Here is an 18,668-nt window from a genome sequence, read left to right as displayed (position 1 = left end):
TTTTTGAGACAGCGTCCCATTAGTTGCCTAGGTTGGCTTGAATTTGCAATCCTCTGAGTCAGCCTCCCAAGTAGCTAGAATTACGGATGTGTGCTACTGCTTAGTGAGTTTGTAATAGGTTACTGCTCAGCTTAGCCTGCTGCTGTAGAATTGTGATAATGTCATCAGTTCCATTTTAAACATAAAGCAACATTAACTTACATTTAATTAATGTCAGACTTCTCCGTGGCAATGTCTAACTGAAAACTACTTTTCACTAACCCTGGAATTCTGACCTCTGTGCCTGTTACATTGTGACCACACTAGAAAGACCTTAGAAAAAAACCTGTTAACTGATGATTCTTAAAATGTGAAGTACACTTACTCTAACAGAGCTCTGTTACAGGTCAGTTTAAAAAGCTGCTGAACAATTTTTTTTAATGTAGCCTTAGGTGAAAAAGGTGAGTTGGATTTCATAGGGGTCCCCAGGTAGCTGCACAGAAAGGACACAGGTAAAAAGCTGTCTATGTTTAAAGTATGTCCTTACAAGAGATTTAGAAAGCTCATCCACAGTAGTGATTCTCAAAAATATGGTCCCCATAGGCACAGCACTGGTATCAATCAGGAACTTGCTGGGAATGCAGGTTCTCAGGCCACACCCCAGACATCCTGAAGCAGAAGTACTGGGGATGGGGCCCAGCATATCTATCTTCATATGCTCTCTATGTGACTGATACAGGCAAAAGAGTTAGAATCATTAACCCATGCACTGCGAATCTGGATCCATCCGCTGGTCTGTTATTCATGTTATGCACTCCCTACTTGGTGTAGAGAAAGTGGAGTCAGGCTATGAACCTGCTACACTGCATTTAGAAATAAGTACACAAAAAATATTCACAAAACTGTTATTCTCATTCAAATAACAGTGTGGTTATTGTTAAATTCATTGTAATTAGAGTTATGAAAAATATTGTTATTTAACTTTCTATCCATATATTTTTATTAGGAAAACACAATAACTTGGTATGAGTGCTCATTTCAGTGTATTTTAAATACTTTGCACTACATAAAAAGTTACACCAGCAGTTACAACTTTTCAAAAACAGACTGGCTGCAGTAGCACACTTTTCCCTAAATCCTCTTCTCATTAAATTCCTACTGAAATGGGGGGCAACCTATATTTATTCAACAATTTAAAGCTCATGAGTTTTTTTAAAACATGGAATCTAATTTAATCTCCATAAATCCTTGATAAATAGTTATTTTACAAATCAGGACATAGAGATGCAGAAAACTCAAGCAACTTGCTCAAATTCACCCTCGGGAAGTGGCAGAGTTGAGATGAGGCTCAAGTCTTTGCTTCCAGGTGAGGCTATAGCTCAGGGGTAGGAAAGAAGCATTAAGCATCCGGAGCAGAGCCAAGGCACCTCAACTACACTTTCACACAGGGCCACTGGGGGGACCAAGAGCCACTCCACAGAGCACTGTCTCCAGCAGAGTGAGCTGGGTATTCTGCAAGTCTAAGATGAAATAGAAAGTGAGAAATGACCATCTGGACTGTGGGTTCTTTAGGGAGCAGGCACAGGATTTTTGCACATAGTAGGTGCACTAAATAACAGTAGTGTCACTTTTCTGTCACCTGTACTAGTGTGGTATTTGTTAGCTAACTCTGACAAAACACTAGAAAGACATTTTACAGTTTATCATGCGATTTGGGAAAAAAAATTAACATACTGTTTTTCTGGCTGTACAACTGCAATCTTTCTCTTCTTTTGTGCTGTAAAATAGGCGAAAAGGGGGAGAAAACATACTGTTAGTAGGCAAATGTGCTTTTTTTTTTGGTTGGTGGTGGTAGTGGGGATGGAACCCAGGACATCTGTACTGAGCTATATTCCCAGACATTTTTATTTTTTGATCTAGAGACACGGCCTCTCTAAGTCACTAAGCTGCCCAGGCTGGGCTCAAACTTGTGATCCTCCATCTCTGCCTCCCAGGGTGCTGGGATTATAGTTACATACCACCATCTGGTAAATGCATTTAAAAACCAGCTTAGTATTTTTTAAAATGCCAATTTTAAACTAACAATTTAAATACTGAAAAGTTATTTCAGTCAAACTATAATTACACATCAATTTCTTCTAACAGAAAGCAGATAAAGATTCATCAGACATAAGAACTTAATAAAACTTAGCACATTTAATCTTATCACTATAGTGTCTATTTTATTTTAAAATTGCTTTTAATAAGAAAAAAAGGAGTACATATATTGTACCTCACGTAAATACACATTAACATAAGTTGTAAGCATGACAGTATAGAATAATTTTCTCCACAGAAATTGTGATAAGGCCAATAATGCTACCGTAATCATACATCCCCATATTAGCCTCAAGGATTCATTTAAACTAAAACACTGAATTACTGGAAGGAGAACTGGAAGCTGTCAGATAGGGCTGGCCAAACATTAACAAAAACCAGCAAATAATGATTTTTTTTTTGGATAAGAAAATTTCCAGTTTATAGTTCTAATTGATTATGATCACCTTAACAAAGAGTCCAGAGCTTTTGAAATCAATTCATGTTGGCTCATATAATCTAGTTTCTTCCAATGTAAGCACATAAATTAATTCCACCAAAACTTCTAAAGCTGTTAGCATCTGGCAGGAGAGAATTAGCGTTTGTCTGCTTAAAGCAAAATGTATGGGCAAGAAAGGAGTGTGCAAGAATGAATAAGAGAAATACTCAATAAAATTCTACCCGTTCCTGACTTTATTTGGTGTTCAATTCCAGTTGTTATTATGAAACCTGTAAACTTTTATGATCTCCAGGGTGGAAAAGGAGGGAAGAAGAACTTGTCTAACTCAGTCCAATGCTCAGGGTGGAGAGGCCGGACTGTATGGTACCTTGGCAAGGAGCCAGGCACAACAGGCCCGGAAGCAAAGTGCAGCCGAGGAAACAGGACCATGTTCACCTCTGCAACATGTGGCTTTGCTCCAGAAGAACAGAAAACATGCAACCTCCCATATTTATGTGAAGGAGGAATGGAATGGATATAGGACATTAGGTCCCATCTGAGGGACTAGGAAAAAGGGAACTGAGTCCCAGTCCTGTAACAGCTCCCAGGGAAGATAGTATCAAGGAGTCTGACCCAGTTGGTGTCACATCTTCTCCTCACTTTAACGTATTTCTAAAAATGTGAATGTAGAGTAATTATTCTAATCTTGAGGACATCCTCCTCTGTCCCCATTTAAATGAGTAATTTCTTAACCTGCTCAGCCAGTGTAGCCAATAGTCAAGTATAAGGGTAATGACCCAGACTGCCCTCAGTGAATACGAGTAGAGGTACCCTTCAAAATCTGCAGCCATCAGGGAATGTGATGACAATGTTGTGATGGAACTTTATTTCCAGCAGTGTCTTGAGAATGCACAGAAGCCTACCACAGAATGGGGTGCTACAGAGAAGTAAAGCTGGTATAGAAATTCCATAAAGAAAATTATTAGGAATATAATCTCTTCACTACAAATTTGAAACTCATTATCTTTAAGAACTCGTAAAGTTTTAAATGACACCTTTGCTACACATTAGTGTGGAATAATAAATACAAAGATTTCTTAGGCCTGATGATTTGTAAGTAATACCATTTGATGACAATGACCTACAACAACATATGTTGCATGTGTTTAAATGTGCATGAGTGTGGGTGCGTGTACTACTGGATTGTTAAAGTACTAATATTGGTTTTATTTCATTTCTGTGATCAAAAATACATGAGTGAATATACTTTTTAAAGTACAGTTGAAATTCCACTGATTACATAGTGCTATGAATATTTTAGTACTATATTTGTAAATATGTAAGTTATTGGAACCAAGTATGATTCTCTTAGAGAAAAATGCATGACAAAAGTTAGTTCTTTTTAAGAAATGATAATATTAAAATTTTTCTAAGCAAAATAATGGGTACATGCAAAAATGGGAGGGGAAATTTCTGATCTTTTTTTCCTCTGCATTTCTCTGTGACCTTCAGTTGCCTCCTTATTGTGACTTACTTTGTCAACCTGTGAAATTCATCCAAATGTTCATCTCATGCAGATTATTAAAGGACAATTGAAACATCAAAAATATTGATGCTCTTTGGGACATCTAAAACATTTATTCTTTACATTTTTATTATTTTAAAATAAAACTGTCTGTTTATTTACCAAGATCACAGATGTTATCCACTATTTCACTGGCAATACTTACAGACTGTTTTGTGTGGTGTAGTCAAGGGGTAAGAATTTGCTTCACACCAGCCCACTGGGAAGATGTCCATGGATTCCACATCAACAATGACCTCTGGAACAGGAGTCTGAAGACCTGCATTAAAAGAAACCAAGACAACAGTTACCAACAAAGAAACAGAGGAAAAAAATATAATAAAGCATTGCTAAGACTGACAAATATTTCTTTTAAATGTTAAAAAAGGACAGCTATAATATGGAAGACATTACTAGGCAATCTATAGTCTTCTGACAAATACAAATACATGAATTATAAAACATTAAGAATATAAGAAGTTTTAAATAAAGTGAGAGTTTAGAAAAAGAGAGATACTTCCACTTGAAAATGGGGAAGGAGGAAGGACTCTAGGCAAGTTTAGATTGCAGCCAGACAGAGATGCTGGAAGATGGACCACGTGTCTGTCTTTCCTAAGAGGACCTGTGAAACTAAAGAATGTGGTGGTGCTTGGACTGAGGGCCATGGGTTTGTGTGTTAGGCACCATGACACGCTCCACCCAACTCCAAGCAAAGAGTAGCCTTTAACTTTAAGTCAAATTTTATAGCTAAAAGCAGCTACTAAACATGGTACCACCAATAAGAGGAGAATAGAGATGAGCAATTTCTCCAGGGAAGCTGGTAACTTATCAGCTTGATGGAGTTGCTCATTCTGAACTGTTTGTGGCCTGCTCTGATTCTGTCACATAAAAGTTGCTTCTGTAGTAATGTCTTTTTAGTGGGATCTGCCCACCCTATCACATCCTGTTCCATAATTGCAACCAGGCTTCATGATAAACTAGCATCACAGCTGAGCAACTCTGAAAATGGCTGGAAATCTACACACAACAAACAGCAAAAGTTTCAAGGAGCACTGGTTATGGAAAGAACAAATTTGGAACCTATCCCAACTAATTCCAAGAAGAGTCTATACTAAATCAATAGTTCTTAAGAAAAAACCCTTTGAGGGAAGAACCCTTAAACTAAGAATCTAAAGGTAAGAGCTCTATTAATAGTGACTCTTGGGCACTGATACTAAATCTAGTGTCCTTTAGTTTCCTCACTGAGAACCAATATGAAAATTTCACAGTAAATCCCATCAGACAGCCATGTCATCATAAGACAGCTGATGAATGTTCAATCAGATTCTCATCCTCCTCCAAAAAACCTAACTTTAGTAAGCTAAAGATCAACAACCAAAAACAAAATGGATCTAACTGCAATGTTAGGTCCATGTCTCCCAACTTTTTCTCATCCTGAAGCAGTTATCCTGACAACTGAATACATTAGTAATTTAGTGTTAAGACAATACTGTAGACTAGTGAATATAAAATGCTTTGAACACTCTGACAGCAGCTATTTTTACATACATATCATCATCATTAGTCACTTTGAATTTTTCATTGGTTCTGAAAGAAATGAACTGTCAAGGTTATCAATCCTAACTTTCCATATGTTTAATTCTATGATTTGAAAGCTGTGTAAGTTAAAGGAATTAAAGAATGCTTCTAGAGCCTACTTTTCAAAAAAGTTGAATGAATGGTAACCATGTCTGGCTAATATTGTATATTTCAATTAATATTTAACCTAATTGCCAAAGGAATCATCAAATAAACAACAAACAATATGTTTAAAACAGAAAAAAGTAAAGACACTCTAGTAGCTTCAAGTGACTTTTGTCATTCTACTGCACTCATGATTCTCCGAGGGTCCAACAAAAAGGGCCACAGGAATACTTCCCCTTACACAAGGTCATTTTCTTCTCTTTAGACTCATAACAATAGCCTCTGTTCCTTAGCTACTTAACAATTTTGCAAGCAGGTTAAATTCACCCACCAAAAACATTTGTACTTCCAGATTTATGTTTAGCTACAAATAAGATTTTCAAGGTCATTAAAAACAGTTCTTCAAAAAGAAGCTTAAACTTTATAGCTTAATGCTCCTTACTAAATTATGACTTTCATCTTCCAATGTTCTGCTAGTTCAAACATCTCATCATATTAATGCTTTAATATATATACTTCTGTATAATGTATACATTAATATGTCACTATGGCTGTCTTTACCACACTTTAAAATTCTTTGATCATGTTTCCATTCAATTAAACAAAGTTTATGAGCTAAGAGGTGTCAGCCACCTTTCCTTAAGAAAGTTATAGTCCAGCCAGGGATGTAGCTCAGTGGCACAGCACCTGCTTGGCAAGGACAAGGTACTGAGTTCAATCCCTGGTACCAAAAAATAAAAATGGAGAAGAAAGTTACAGTTCAGCGTTCCTCCCACCCCAAATCTAGCTTCCAAAGGCATTTACTGAATAAGGACGGATGAAAAAAATGGGTTATTTATCATTCAAGAAAGTTATCTCAACCCTAAACTTTTCAAATCCCATTCTAGATGATGGGTACAAATTCTTTATCACCTTTTATCACCCTTAAGAATCTAGATATATCTGGCTAGCTTCAGAATAATCTTTTAAAGAAAATTTATTATTTTCTAAGATTGAGGACCCAATACCTTAAAAATAATTCCTAAAACTGCATACAATGGTGTTCCTTGAATTTTGGTAGTTCTTCTAGGACTATGAAAAAGTATATATGCAAAGCTTGATACCTGACTAAAGACCAATGCAATCTTTTTTTTTCATTTTATAGAAAAATCCTTATACAACAACACTATAGTATACTCAATCTTTGTCTTTGTCCAAGCTGCATCATATTGCTATAGATTCTACTTGTTCATTCTTACTCAGAAACCTCATCTCAAAATCTATCAGGAAGCCAATATCTCCATCTATGGGAAAGTACTTAAATAAAGTAGGGTATATATTCAAATGTTGGAATATTCTATAGCTATAAAAAGAATGACAAATGTTTTTATATACTTATAGTTAAAGGTCTCCAAGATGTATTGGAGAGCAAGAAAAGGCAAGGAATATAAAGGATGCTGTGATTTATTTAAAAGGGGAAACAATATATTTAATATCTACATAAAATATATCTGGAAGGAAATGCAAAATACCAGCACAGTAGGTGTCTGTTGAGAAAGTAGCAAGGTGGCCAGAAGATGGGGAGAACAAGAGAGGGAGAGAGAATCTAATCAAAGATATTTTATAGTTTTTGTGCTTTGGGGAATGATTTACTGCTTTACAATCACAGTTTCTGCAATCCCCAGGATAATAACAGCACAACAAAAGAGATTCAGAGAAGAAAGGAAGAGTCTCATATACAAACATGGTATTTCTACTGAAGTCAGATTAATGAAAGGCAAGTAACCATAAAAGAAAATAAAACACAATTGAAATGAATCATTGCACTGTTAAAAGTTTCTGGGCCATGGATGTAGCTCAGTGGTTTCACCGCCTGCTGTGCAAGGGCAAGGACCTGAGTTCGATCCCCGGTACCAAAAAACAAAACAAAACAAAAGTTTCTGTACTCAAAAAATAAATGTACATGCATATATACTTGTGAGTATTACACTGGAACCTTAAAATATTTTGCAGTTTCTCATCTCTTCAGAACTTGGTTCTTGCATCAGCAGTTCACAAAGCTCTATTTGCCCTTGAAATTGATGGAACTTTGAATCACAGCTCAGTCCAACCAATGAGACAGATCAGTGCAATTCAGTTGGTAACACATTCTATTCAGAACATGAGGATGAAAAGAGGAAATGACTTGGGAGGAAACTTTCACATCTTCCCAGGAACACATTCCTATCAAATCCCTAAAGCTATGTAATTACTTGTCTTCCAACAAATCAGAGAAGAGAGGGCAAAGATGACTGAAATTGAGAGTAGAAATGGTATTGGGTGTCACAGGTGAGATGGATATGAGACTGATATGAATGAGTGAGTCAACCACAAGGAAGGTAAATGATTTTCATTACTTCAGTAATGGAATCAGAAGTACCTCTTCATTTCAGTTAAAAGCTGAGATGGGAGGAACGGTAAGAAGTGTTTTAGGGAACAAGTTCACCTTGGTTAATATCCTCACTGAAAGTTAAAGGGCATGCCAAGTATTGACCCATTCAAGTCTGAGATGAAAAGGGAAAACATGAGAAAAATGAAAAGTGAGCCTGACTACCCAAGAGCAAGCAAGAACTGGGACCTGGACACCCTGCATTCTCCCCTCTACTTGGCTCTTGTGCAGATGCCAACCTATAAGGCAGTATTTAGGGTATCACTTTGTCAGCCTTAGAGCCATGCTCCTAAGGAACAAAAGAGCTGGGCAGAAATGTGGCTGGCAAGATAACAACAGAAATGGGATTAAAGGTGAGTATGGGGAATGTGGAGTGGAGAAACTTACACAATAGCATTTGCTTACAACACTTATTGTAGGCTAGACACTTTCCCATATGTTTAATCATCATAACAATCCTAAAATACAGACTGTTTCCATTCTCGTTTTAGAGATGAGTAAACCAAGATAGAGGAAAGAGATGAACCACCCAATAAGGGGAAGATGCAGGACCTGAACTGGGTGACCAACCTTTGGAGTCTTGCACAGCATCTGAGGTGGGCAGATTTCATGTCTTACCCTTGTTCCTTTACTGGAAGAACAGCCTATACAGCATCAGTCTCCATCCTATAAGAGCCACATAACCCATCCACAGAATTCCCATTATGGGGTAGCTGCTTCCTCCTGAAGAAGCCAGATCAGGCTTTGTCTCTAGGCGTTCTGCCTTTGGAGAACATGGTCACCCAGAAGTCACATTTCATCACAATTACAACTAGAAATCCCAAACTTTGTTTCCTCTACAAAGCCTTCTGAAGAAGTGAGTCCACCAGCTTTTCATCAACAGCCTTCCAGAATAATTCTCATTCTACATAAGACAGCTAGAGCCATAAATGGGGCTGGAGGTGTAGCTCAGTGGTAGAGCACTTGCCAAACATGCACAAGTCCAGCATCACAAAAAGCAAAAGCAAAACAAACAAAACAGAGCCGGTTCTGTTGCTGGTCAAGAAAAGCCTATCACAGCATCAACTTGCAGAACAAAATAAATTTGCTCATATGAGTAGAAGATTTTTTTTTTTTTGGTACCAGGGATTGAACTCTGGTCCTTGCACTTATGCAGCAAACAGCAAAACCACTGAACTAAATCCCCAGCCCATAAATTTGCTCATATGAACAGCCTCTTCTCACAGGTACTTGTGGGCCACCTTCTTCATTTGTCCAGGAAATGTTGCTCCCACAGCCTAATCTGTAGAAACAGTTTCACCCCTCAGTGTTTCATGTAAGCCTCTCTTTACAGATGTTAAAACCACCCAAACTGGCTTCAAATATAATTATTTTCATATTTGCATTTTCTCTTGATTCATTTTTTTGTAAGTGTCTGCAAAATGGTTGTCTAACCACCTGACTTTTAAATTATGGAAAGGCTTATGGGGCTGTTTTCTGTATCTCTTCTCCTAAACTCAGGAGAATGGTATTATGGCTTGTAATTAAATGCCCCCTCAAAGACTTACGTGCTCATAGGTAGGGCTTTTGGAAAGTGGCTGGATCATGAGTGTGTAATGTTGGATTAAGGTGTGTGACTATGATTAAGGGTGTGATTGCTAAATTAGTGCCTTGATTGGTTTAGCATAGTAATGGGAAGGCCTATCCTGGGTGGGGGCAGCACCACCCAAAAGGCTTGTATCTTGGATGAAATAAAAGGGAAAGGGAAGTTTGCTGCTGCTTCACTTTGATTCACTGCTTTCTGCATCCTGCCTACCCTGCCATGGGCTGTTTCACCTCTGCCATGTCCCTTTGTCATGCTGCCTTACCTTGGAGCCAGCTGACTATGGACTGAAATCTATATAAACTGTGAGCTAAAGTAAACCTTTCCTCCTTTAACTTTAGATGTCAGGTATTTGTCTCAGCAATGAGGAAACTAAGACAGATGGCTCAAACAGGTTTCTCTGAGCCACAGAAACCTTGACCATCCCATTTACTAGAATGCTTTACAAACTAGTTTGTATAAGAATCATCTGGAAACGGCAATTTTAAAATACAGTTTACTAGACCCTGCTCTTTAGGGCTTTGGATGCACTAAGTCTGTGGTGAACCCAATCGTTGATGACGACATGGAGGGTGGTTTACTGGAACTGAGTCAAGTATGTGGAAAAAACTGATCAAGGTATTTGTGAAATTAGTTTAGAAGTATAAAGTAGCTCACTGCCCCCAAATACCCTGGCAAAACAGCAGCTGTAAGAGATAGCATCTGAAATGGTCTTTTTATTCAGAAACTTGCATTTGATTTATTCCCCAGACTTAATTTAGCAAGCAAAGTGCACCACATGATGTTTTGTATGAACACCATGCTGCATGAGATGCAAAAACAGGACTGAAGCTCTGTGCGATGGCTTATAGCTCCAATATCAGTAGCAGGATGTTTAAAGATGCCTTGAGCAATCCTTTCAGATGGAGTTCAGGGCCCTGCAGGGTGGCAAATCAGCAAAGAAAAGGTGTAGCTAATAAAATATCATCAACAGCTTTCATTTACTGAGCATTACTATCATATGCCAAGCATGACTCTGTAGATACTCTCTCAACCAATGCCCACAGGCACATTGTAAGGTCAGCTCTATCTTTGAACACATTTTACAGAGGTGTACAATATATGAAAAGTTTGTGAACTCAGAAAGCACTCAAGAGCATATATCCAGGAAGGATGGAGCTGAATGCCATGCTACAGAATTTAGTCTTGAATCTGTAAGAAACAGACACACTGAGTGTTAGGAAAAGGCCATGACTATGTTTTACACAGATAACTCTTACAGCCTCTGGGAGGCAGCAGAAGGAGCAGTTGGGAGACTTCTGTAATTATAAGAATGAAGGATGAAGACCTGGATTTTACTGTAGAAGTGAAAGGAGATCAGAGAGGAAGACAGGGACTGAAGTGATAGACCAGTTGGAGAAGAGTAAATAAACAAAATTCTAGAGCTTCTAGCTTGGAGGACTCAGGGGGGTCTAACTTAGGTAAAATAATGATGCCACTGGATCAGGCAATACAGTCAAGGAGAAGATCAGATTTAGGGGTTCCATTTATGCAGATGTCCATGTGGACATGTTTTACAGACAGATGAAGAGAGGGGAAATGAATGTGTTTGCTATGAGTGTTGTGTACTCAGATTCACCAACCCAAAACCATCCGAAGTCACAGAGAAAGATGAGACTGCACACGGAAGTGGTGAAAAGAGGGACTTTGGGACCGGGGATTTAGCTCAGTGGTTCTGCCGCATGCCTTGCAAGTGCAAGATCCTGAGTTAGATCCCTGGTACCAAAAAGAAGAGGGACTTTGAAGAATCTGGAAACTCACCTTAGAATGAAGAGATAATGGGAAGACAAACCTACCCAGCCCAAGGTTCTGGGGAAGAGGGAGGAGAGTTTGAAGGAGGGGTAGATGAAAGTCAAATGCTGCAAACAGTACAGGATTAGGACACAACCTCAAGACAGCAAATTACAAATGATCACAGAAAAATGTACATAAAAGAAAACATCACAATAATACAAAAGAATTAACCAACCAAAGCAAGAGATGGAGAATATGCACTAACTCTCTTACCTAAAGATAAAAAAATGCCTGTCATCCCTGCCAAGAACACACACAACCTTTACAGGTGGAAGAGGCCCAGCCAGACCAGGCACTTCTTCCTGCACTCCAACCTTAACGGGTGGAGAAATGAAAGCAAGTGAAGAAAAGGAAACTCACCATGCTTATATTCAGGGACCATCTCCCCACAGCCAAAAAGTGCAGTCAAAATCAGGTAAACTGGAAAATGCCACTGGGCAATTCCAAACTGCATGCATTTCTTCAGATGGGAAAAGGCAAGATCATTTGTTCTTGAATTGTCACTGTTTGTTGTATTTATAGCCAGCTTTGCTGATATTCTACAGACTTAAGGAGCCTCTACATTGCTCCTGGTGGCATTTGTAAAAATCAGAGACCACACAGGAACCAGGCCCATAGGTACTGTGCCTGGCAATGTGGAAGTATTCATGAGCTTTAAAACCTCACTGTCCAAAGCTATCCTCACCATAGATTCACAGGCTGAGGGTTAAAGAATGTGTTTTGCCATCGTTTATTATGAAAACCTTTTTCTTTTTTCTAATTTTCATTTCAGAGGGGAGCAAAAAAGGAAGGATCATAGGAGAAATTTTGATATTTCCCCACAGACCTGAGGACTTCAAGTCTTCTTTGGGGTGTGTGTGTGTGTGTGTGTGTGTGTGTGTGTGTGTGTGTGTGTTTATTCCTTGTTTTTAACAAACTAGAATGGAAAGAGACTGGATGAAAAATCCTACAGGGCCACTATTCCATCCACACATTCAAAGTGTGAAAACACTAAACCCAAATTCCCTACTTCGAATTACAAAACCAAGTTTTATTGTTCACTTTCTAGAGCTGTCTTCAAAAATTTCTGTAGGCAACAACTAAGAAAGTTAAATACCTCAGTGGTAATGTTTCCTGCAAATCATTTTATGATGTAAAAGGAATTCTTGCCCTAGGTAAAATGTTTTAATATTCAGAAATATAGAGCATATCAAATATCTTCTAAGGCAGAGCAAACTAATATGAATCATCATGTGGATAAAAAAAAATGGAACATTAACCAGCTTCTTCCTGTGTGTCTGAAACTGTCTTATGTGATTTCCATGTGATAGTTAATGTAATGCACTCATCATAGGAGGCAGGGATGATTTTTTTCCCACTTTATAAATGGGATTCCGAGTGCTGCTCTGTGCTATCAAACACTGGAATGGGACCCACCCCAGCAATACTGTAGGGCACTGAGTTCACCTGGAGAGCTCCAAGGCCACCTTGCATCACACCATCCAGGTGGGCACCCCAGAGGTGGTATTAACTCTGCAGGGAGCAGTTTGTCCTCAACATCAACAGTGTGCCAACAGGTGTGCCAACAAGTGTGATTTCACTGACTCTGCCTTCACACACACTGGACCTTGCTGGGTCCCTAACTCCTGTCCCTGCCCCACGTGGCTTTAGAGTCCCCTAGGGATACAGGCATTATGGCCAATGACAAAGACCCTGCTGCAGGCTCCTCTTAGTCCTTTCCATCACAGCCTCCAGGAAGCAGCCTGGTACCAGGGATGATGAGTACATTGTGAGGCACACCACCACATCTTTATCTGGCCCCGTAGAACTGTCTCTTCATTTTGTTTCTTGGGAACTGTGCTGACTCTTATCTCAACCCAACCTCTTGCTACAGTAACAAAGTGATCACCACGACAGAAATGAGGAAATCAGGACTCACAACTAAGAAACTTGTTCAAAGCCACACTGTAGTCACAAGCCTACATTTGGCACAGTTCTGCCCAGCTCCAAATCATTGTGAATACAGCTGTTCTCTGGTGCCTCAGCTTCTTTGCAGACTCCCCAAATGATGGGGATTTTACATTCCTGTTTGCCTGAAAGAACCCAGGCAGGCATGCAGTCCTGAGACTCTGCAGAGTCTCTGCATTTAAAAAAACATACACAGTCTGTGACCCCATATATTCTGTAGCTTCTGATCAGGACTCCAGTGTCAATATTCTAGCTACTAGCTATCCATTTGCACTGGAAACTCCTATCCATATGTTAAAACACAACTGTCTTAAATTCAAATTTATGCTTTTTTCTAAATCTCTTCCTGTATACTAGCTCCTGTAACTATGGCTTCTCCACCTTCCAGTCAGTTAGAATTAAAATCTCAATAGCAAACCTGACATCTTCTCCTCCTCCTAACTATCCACCTCACAGGTCTAGGCTCAAATGCTACCTCTTCCATAGTCTTCAAGGCTCCACTCACTGGAATAGTCTCCATATCCACTATGCCCCCCAAATTCCTATGATAGTTTGTAAATTCCTGACACATATAATTCTTCAAACACCTGTTTAATGTTGGCACTTGAAGGACCAGGGTCTGTTCATTTCTATGTGCCCACAGCATCTAACACATGTGCCTTGACCCCAGCACTGCCCTGCTCCCTCTTGGCTGAGCACTCCCCTGAGGTGATGAATGTCATCCACTAAGAAGAAAATGCTCCCTACACAGAGGCAAGGATGCCTAGATGAGAGGAAGTGTTTCCTCTTTCTGCTACTCAAGCTCCCAGGACTATTTCCTTAGGAAACTGAGGGCTATCCCCTCTGCAGTGCACATGAGGCTTCAATTAATTTTAGGGGACCAAGTTGTATAGTTTGGATTTTAAATGTTTCCCAAAGACTCATGTGTTAAATGCTTTGGTGTCCTGATGCTAATTGCAGGAGAAGGAGCCTTTGAGAGGTAGAGCCTAGTGGGAGGCCCTTAAGACACTGAGAGTGAGCTCTGCAAGGAGACTGTTGGACCCAGTCCCTTCTTTCTCTTTTTGCTCTCTGGCTCTTGAGAAGGTAAGCAGTTTTGCTCCACCATGCACTTTCACTACGATGTGCAACCCCACTCCAGGCCCAAAGCAATGGAGACAAATTATAATGGATTGGAATCTCCAATACAGAGAGCCAAAATGAAACTTCTTTCTTTAGAATCTGATTATCTGAAGCACTTTGTTATGGTGTTGGAAAGCTAACATACAGGTTTTAATAAAGCTGGAACATCAAGACTCAAGATGTTCGAGTCAGAAGTAAGCATTACCAAAAAGAGTCTCATCTTTTTCAAATATCCAGTATCTTGGTAAGTGAAAAATATGTTTAAAGGTTTCTTGACCAAAGTCACTTTCCCTTTTCTTGACCCTGAACTCAAAGTAGATTCAATCTTTACAGAATCAGAAATGCCAGTCTACACAGGACCCCAGGAACCACTCTGTCTGTAATTCTGATGCTTCACGAACTCTCTAAGCACTGAGCATCTGGAATCCTGCACTGCCAGACAGCAGATGGCCAAGAATCAGCCTCCTTAAGGACATTCTGCAACTTTAGCACCACGAGGCAGCATTACAATCAAGAAATTATAGCATTATAATCAAGATCACAATCAAGCATTATAATCAAGATCAAGGGCAAGAAGCATTTGGCATTAGGAGCTGTATTTGAAGGGCAGAGTTGTCAGCTGGAAGACTCAGGCACCTTCCTGCCCATTCCCCATGCTTTCATCACCACCTCTACACTGGCCCCTTCTCTTTCTGTACATGTGCCTTACTTGGTGGAACCCTTTTCACATGGTCTCTTGATCAGCTCTGTCCTCACTGCCTTCTGCTGCTGATCTCAGCAGATCTCCCAGGTTATCACGACCCCTGTTCTGAGAAGTGTGGCAGACACTTTAGACTGGCTGCCCAAAGCTCAGTCACCACTCAACATTCCTGAAGGAGGTAATGGTCATGTAACCCAGTTTTAGACAATTAGATTTAAGCAGGCATCACTGGAGATGTTTCCCCAAAAGACATTTAAACAAGACAGACTTTGCTTGTCTTCCTCCCTCCTATTTTCTTCCTTCCTTTAAAACAGACAATCCCTGGAGCCTTAGTACCTATCTTGTAATGAGGACAAATGCCACCAACTACAAGAATGGCACAGCTGAAAGAAGGAAGCCAGCTAGTGCATCAAATCCTCAGGCTGACCTATCAGTTCCATTCTGGCTACCTCCCAGTTTTTGCTGCTTGAAACAACTACCTATGTAATTCCTTGTCACCCAGCACCAGATTACTTAACTACAAGCATTGGCATCAGCTGGGAATTGGTTAGAAATGAAGACACTCAGGCTTAACCCCAGATTTAATAGTAATTTAATTTTAACAAGATTTCCAGGTGATCTGCATGCACATTAAGCTTGCAAGGCAATGACATAAGTCACTATTAATTACAGTATTTTGTTGCTTTCTGCTAAATATAATCCTAGCATATATAAATCCTAGGAAGACCCTGGATATTTTTTTCTAGAGTTTACACTTGTAGTTCTGATTAACAAACAACTATATGTATATTTCTCATACTACCTAAGATTGCTAACTTAATGGTTTCATAAAAGAAAATAAACTAGAAGGATAAAAATCAGAGATACAGTGTGTGTACAACTAGAAGGCAACAAATTCTTTAATCCTGAATAAGGCATGACTCCCCCCATCTTGGTGTTCTTGCTGATGAAGTAGCCAGTTATGTGAAGGTCAAAAAGACAATAAGGGAAATTATTATATAAGTAAATAGGGTATAATCATAAAAGCATTATTGTGAGTAGTAAATCCTGCAAAAAATATTTTCAGATAAATATTGTGTGATTCTACCCATATGGGTTCTCCAATCCATGGAGGCAAGAAGTAGAACAGTGGCTGCTGGGAGCTGAAGGTGAAAGGGAACAGGACTTGATTTTAATGTGTTCAGGGTTTCAGTTTAGCAAGATGCAAGATGAATTATAGTAATGACAGCAACAATGTGAATACACAGATCTGGACACTTAAAAATGGTCAGTTAAAATGGTAAATTTTATAATGTATATTTTACCATAATTTTTAAACAGTATAATAATTTTTCTCAGTAAAATCTCTATTCTGTGGAACTATGGACAAAAAGCTAAGCTGTTAGCCAGGCATGGTGGTACATGCCTATAATCCTAGCAGCCTGGGACACTACAGTAGAAAGATCTCAAGTATAAGCCCAGCCTGGGAAACTTGGCAACATAGCAAGATGCTGTCTCAAATTAAAAAGTAATAAAGGGACTGGAGATGTAGCTTAGTGCAAATTCCCTGGATTCAATCCCACCCCCTAGAACTAAACAATTTAATCTGCTTCATTTACCACTGGAACTGCAAGCTATGTGTGTTTATTTTCAGGTAGAGCATCCCTAATCTCCAAAAATCTAAAATGCTCTCAAATCTGAAACTTCTGAGTGCCAAATGACTCCACAAGTAGAAAACTCCTTGTTTTGTGCACGAAATTACTAAAATTAATGTATAAAATTATATTCAAGCAATGTACATATATGAAACATAAATGAATTTCATGTTTAGATTTGGGTCCTCTCCTCCAGATATCTCATTATATGCATGCATGCAAATGTTCCAAAAAATCCAAATATGAACCCAAAGCACTTCTGGTATGAAGCATTTCAAATAAGGAATACTCAACCTGTATTTAGGAAAAGTGGCCAGGAAAAATGATTCTAGGAAAGTAGACCTCATAAGAGAAGCCAAGAAAAGTAACACAAAATGTAGACTCTCTTAAGGATTAAAGAGCCATGAGAACAAGGAAAACACCCAAGCCACATCTGTCCTATAAAAAAATTATCTGGAATAAATATAAAGTTACTTGATTCATGAGAAGGCAGCCCCATAAATATGTGAGCCAGTGTATGTGGCTGGAATGCTGGAGGCTTAAAATTGAAAGCAACTTGTATTGTATGGATCATGTTCATAACTGTAGAATGATTACGTATAACAAAATGTTGAGATGAGAGAAAATACCACAGCATCTGTTCCTAAACTTTAAACACTGTCATTATAAACTACTCTTCCTATCAGTGGTTTATGAGATCTTAGAATACTTTTCTAATATGCACCTACAATAATATTACATTAATCTCACATATCATATTCATTGCTTCCTTTCAACATCAGACCCTTCGGGATACCTAAAGAATGATTTGACTTCAAGAGAAGTCAAATATTAACTAGAGGTGATCATTTTAATTACCTAAAAGTGGTCAATCAGCCATGTGTTGAAAAGACTTCAAATCAATTTAATTCATTAAAATAATTAATAATACTGTTATATAGTACTTTATAACATTTGAAGTGTCAAATAAATGGTCTATAATCAGAATAACTATCAACATATAAAACAATTTAACAGCCACAAAGTGACCATAATGAATCCCTATCATTTTATCCCTAGGACTAATAAAGGAAACGATATATTATATAAATGACATAAAAATGTCACTTTAAAAGGTAAATGCTCAGTCAAGAGCCAAAACCAAAACAAACAAAATCAAGGAAACCCTGAAATTTTCTTTATTTACATGTATTTTTTAAAGTGATGATAAAAATGCATGATTTGGACCAATAATTTCAGATGGTATTTAACAGACAGTACTAGAGTATTTGATAGAAAATATATAACAGATTGTTTACAAACACTTTTTTTTTTTGGTTCCAGGGATCGAACTCAGAACCTTGTGCTTGGGAGGCAAGTGTGATGCCACTGAGCTAAACCCTCGGTCCTACAAACACTTTGTAAAAACTGTGTAAGGTCTGGAAATAAAATGGATAATCTTATTTTCTAACCTGTTTGCTAAGGGTAACTACTTTTTATTACTGCAGAGTAAAAGCACTCCAGAGAATAAGAAGAAATGACATGAGCTACTTCCCTTTTTTGTTATAAAACCAAAAATTTACATCCAAAAGAGACCAGCAAAAGGAAGAATTACTGTTAAAAATGTTAAATATACATTAAGTGTTGCTCATCACTCTTATTTCTAGAAGTGGGAAACTGCTCAGTCTAGTGAATTAAGAAACAGAGAAAATGTCAAAAGCAATGA

General features: G+C 38.5%; 1 protein-coding gene across 6 annotated transcripts in view; it reads right to left on the bottom strand.

Moving 5' to 3' along the window:
• Sfmbt2 (Scm like with four mbt domains 2) overlaps positions 1 to 18,668 on the bottom strand; it is a 235,580-nt gene that overhangs the window by 45,983 nt on the left and 170,929 nt on the right. For all 6 annotated transcript variants that reach the window (XM_004854532.4, XM_087181970.1, XM_087181973.1 and 3 more), the window contains 2 exons: positions 4,225 to 4,338; positions 1,714 to 1,756 (listed from right to left, as the gene is read on the bottom strand). In XM_004854532.4, coding sequence (XP_004854589.1) covers positions 1,714 to 1,756; positions 4,225 to 4,338 — 157 coding nt within the window. The remainder of the gene's footprint in view (positions 1 to 1,713; positions 1,757 to 4,224; positions 4,339 to 18,668) is intronic.

This window comes from Heterocephalus glaber, unplaced genomic scaffold (genome assembly GCF_053883595.1).
Source record: "Heterocephalus glaber isolate CG9 unplaced genomic scaffold, H.glaber_assembly_v1.0 deba00001472, whole genome shotgun sequence".
NCBI classification, from domain to species: Eukaryota; Metazoa; Chordata; class Mammalia; order Rodentia; family Bathyergidae; genus Heterocephalus; species Heterocephalus glaber.
This window is presented reverse-complemented; position numbering and strand designations above follow the sequence as displayed.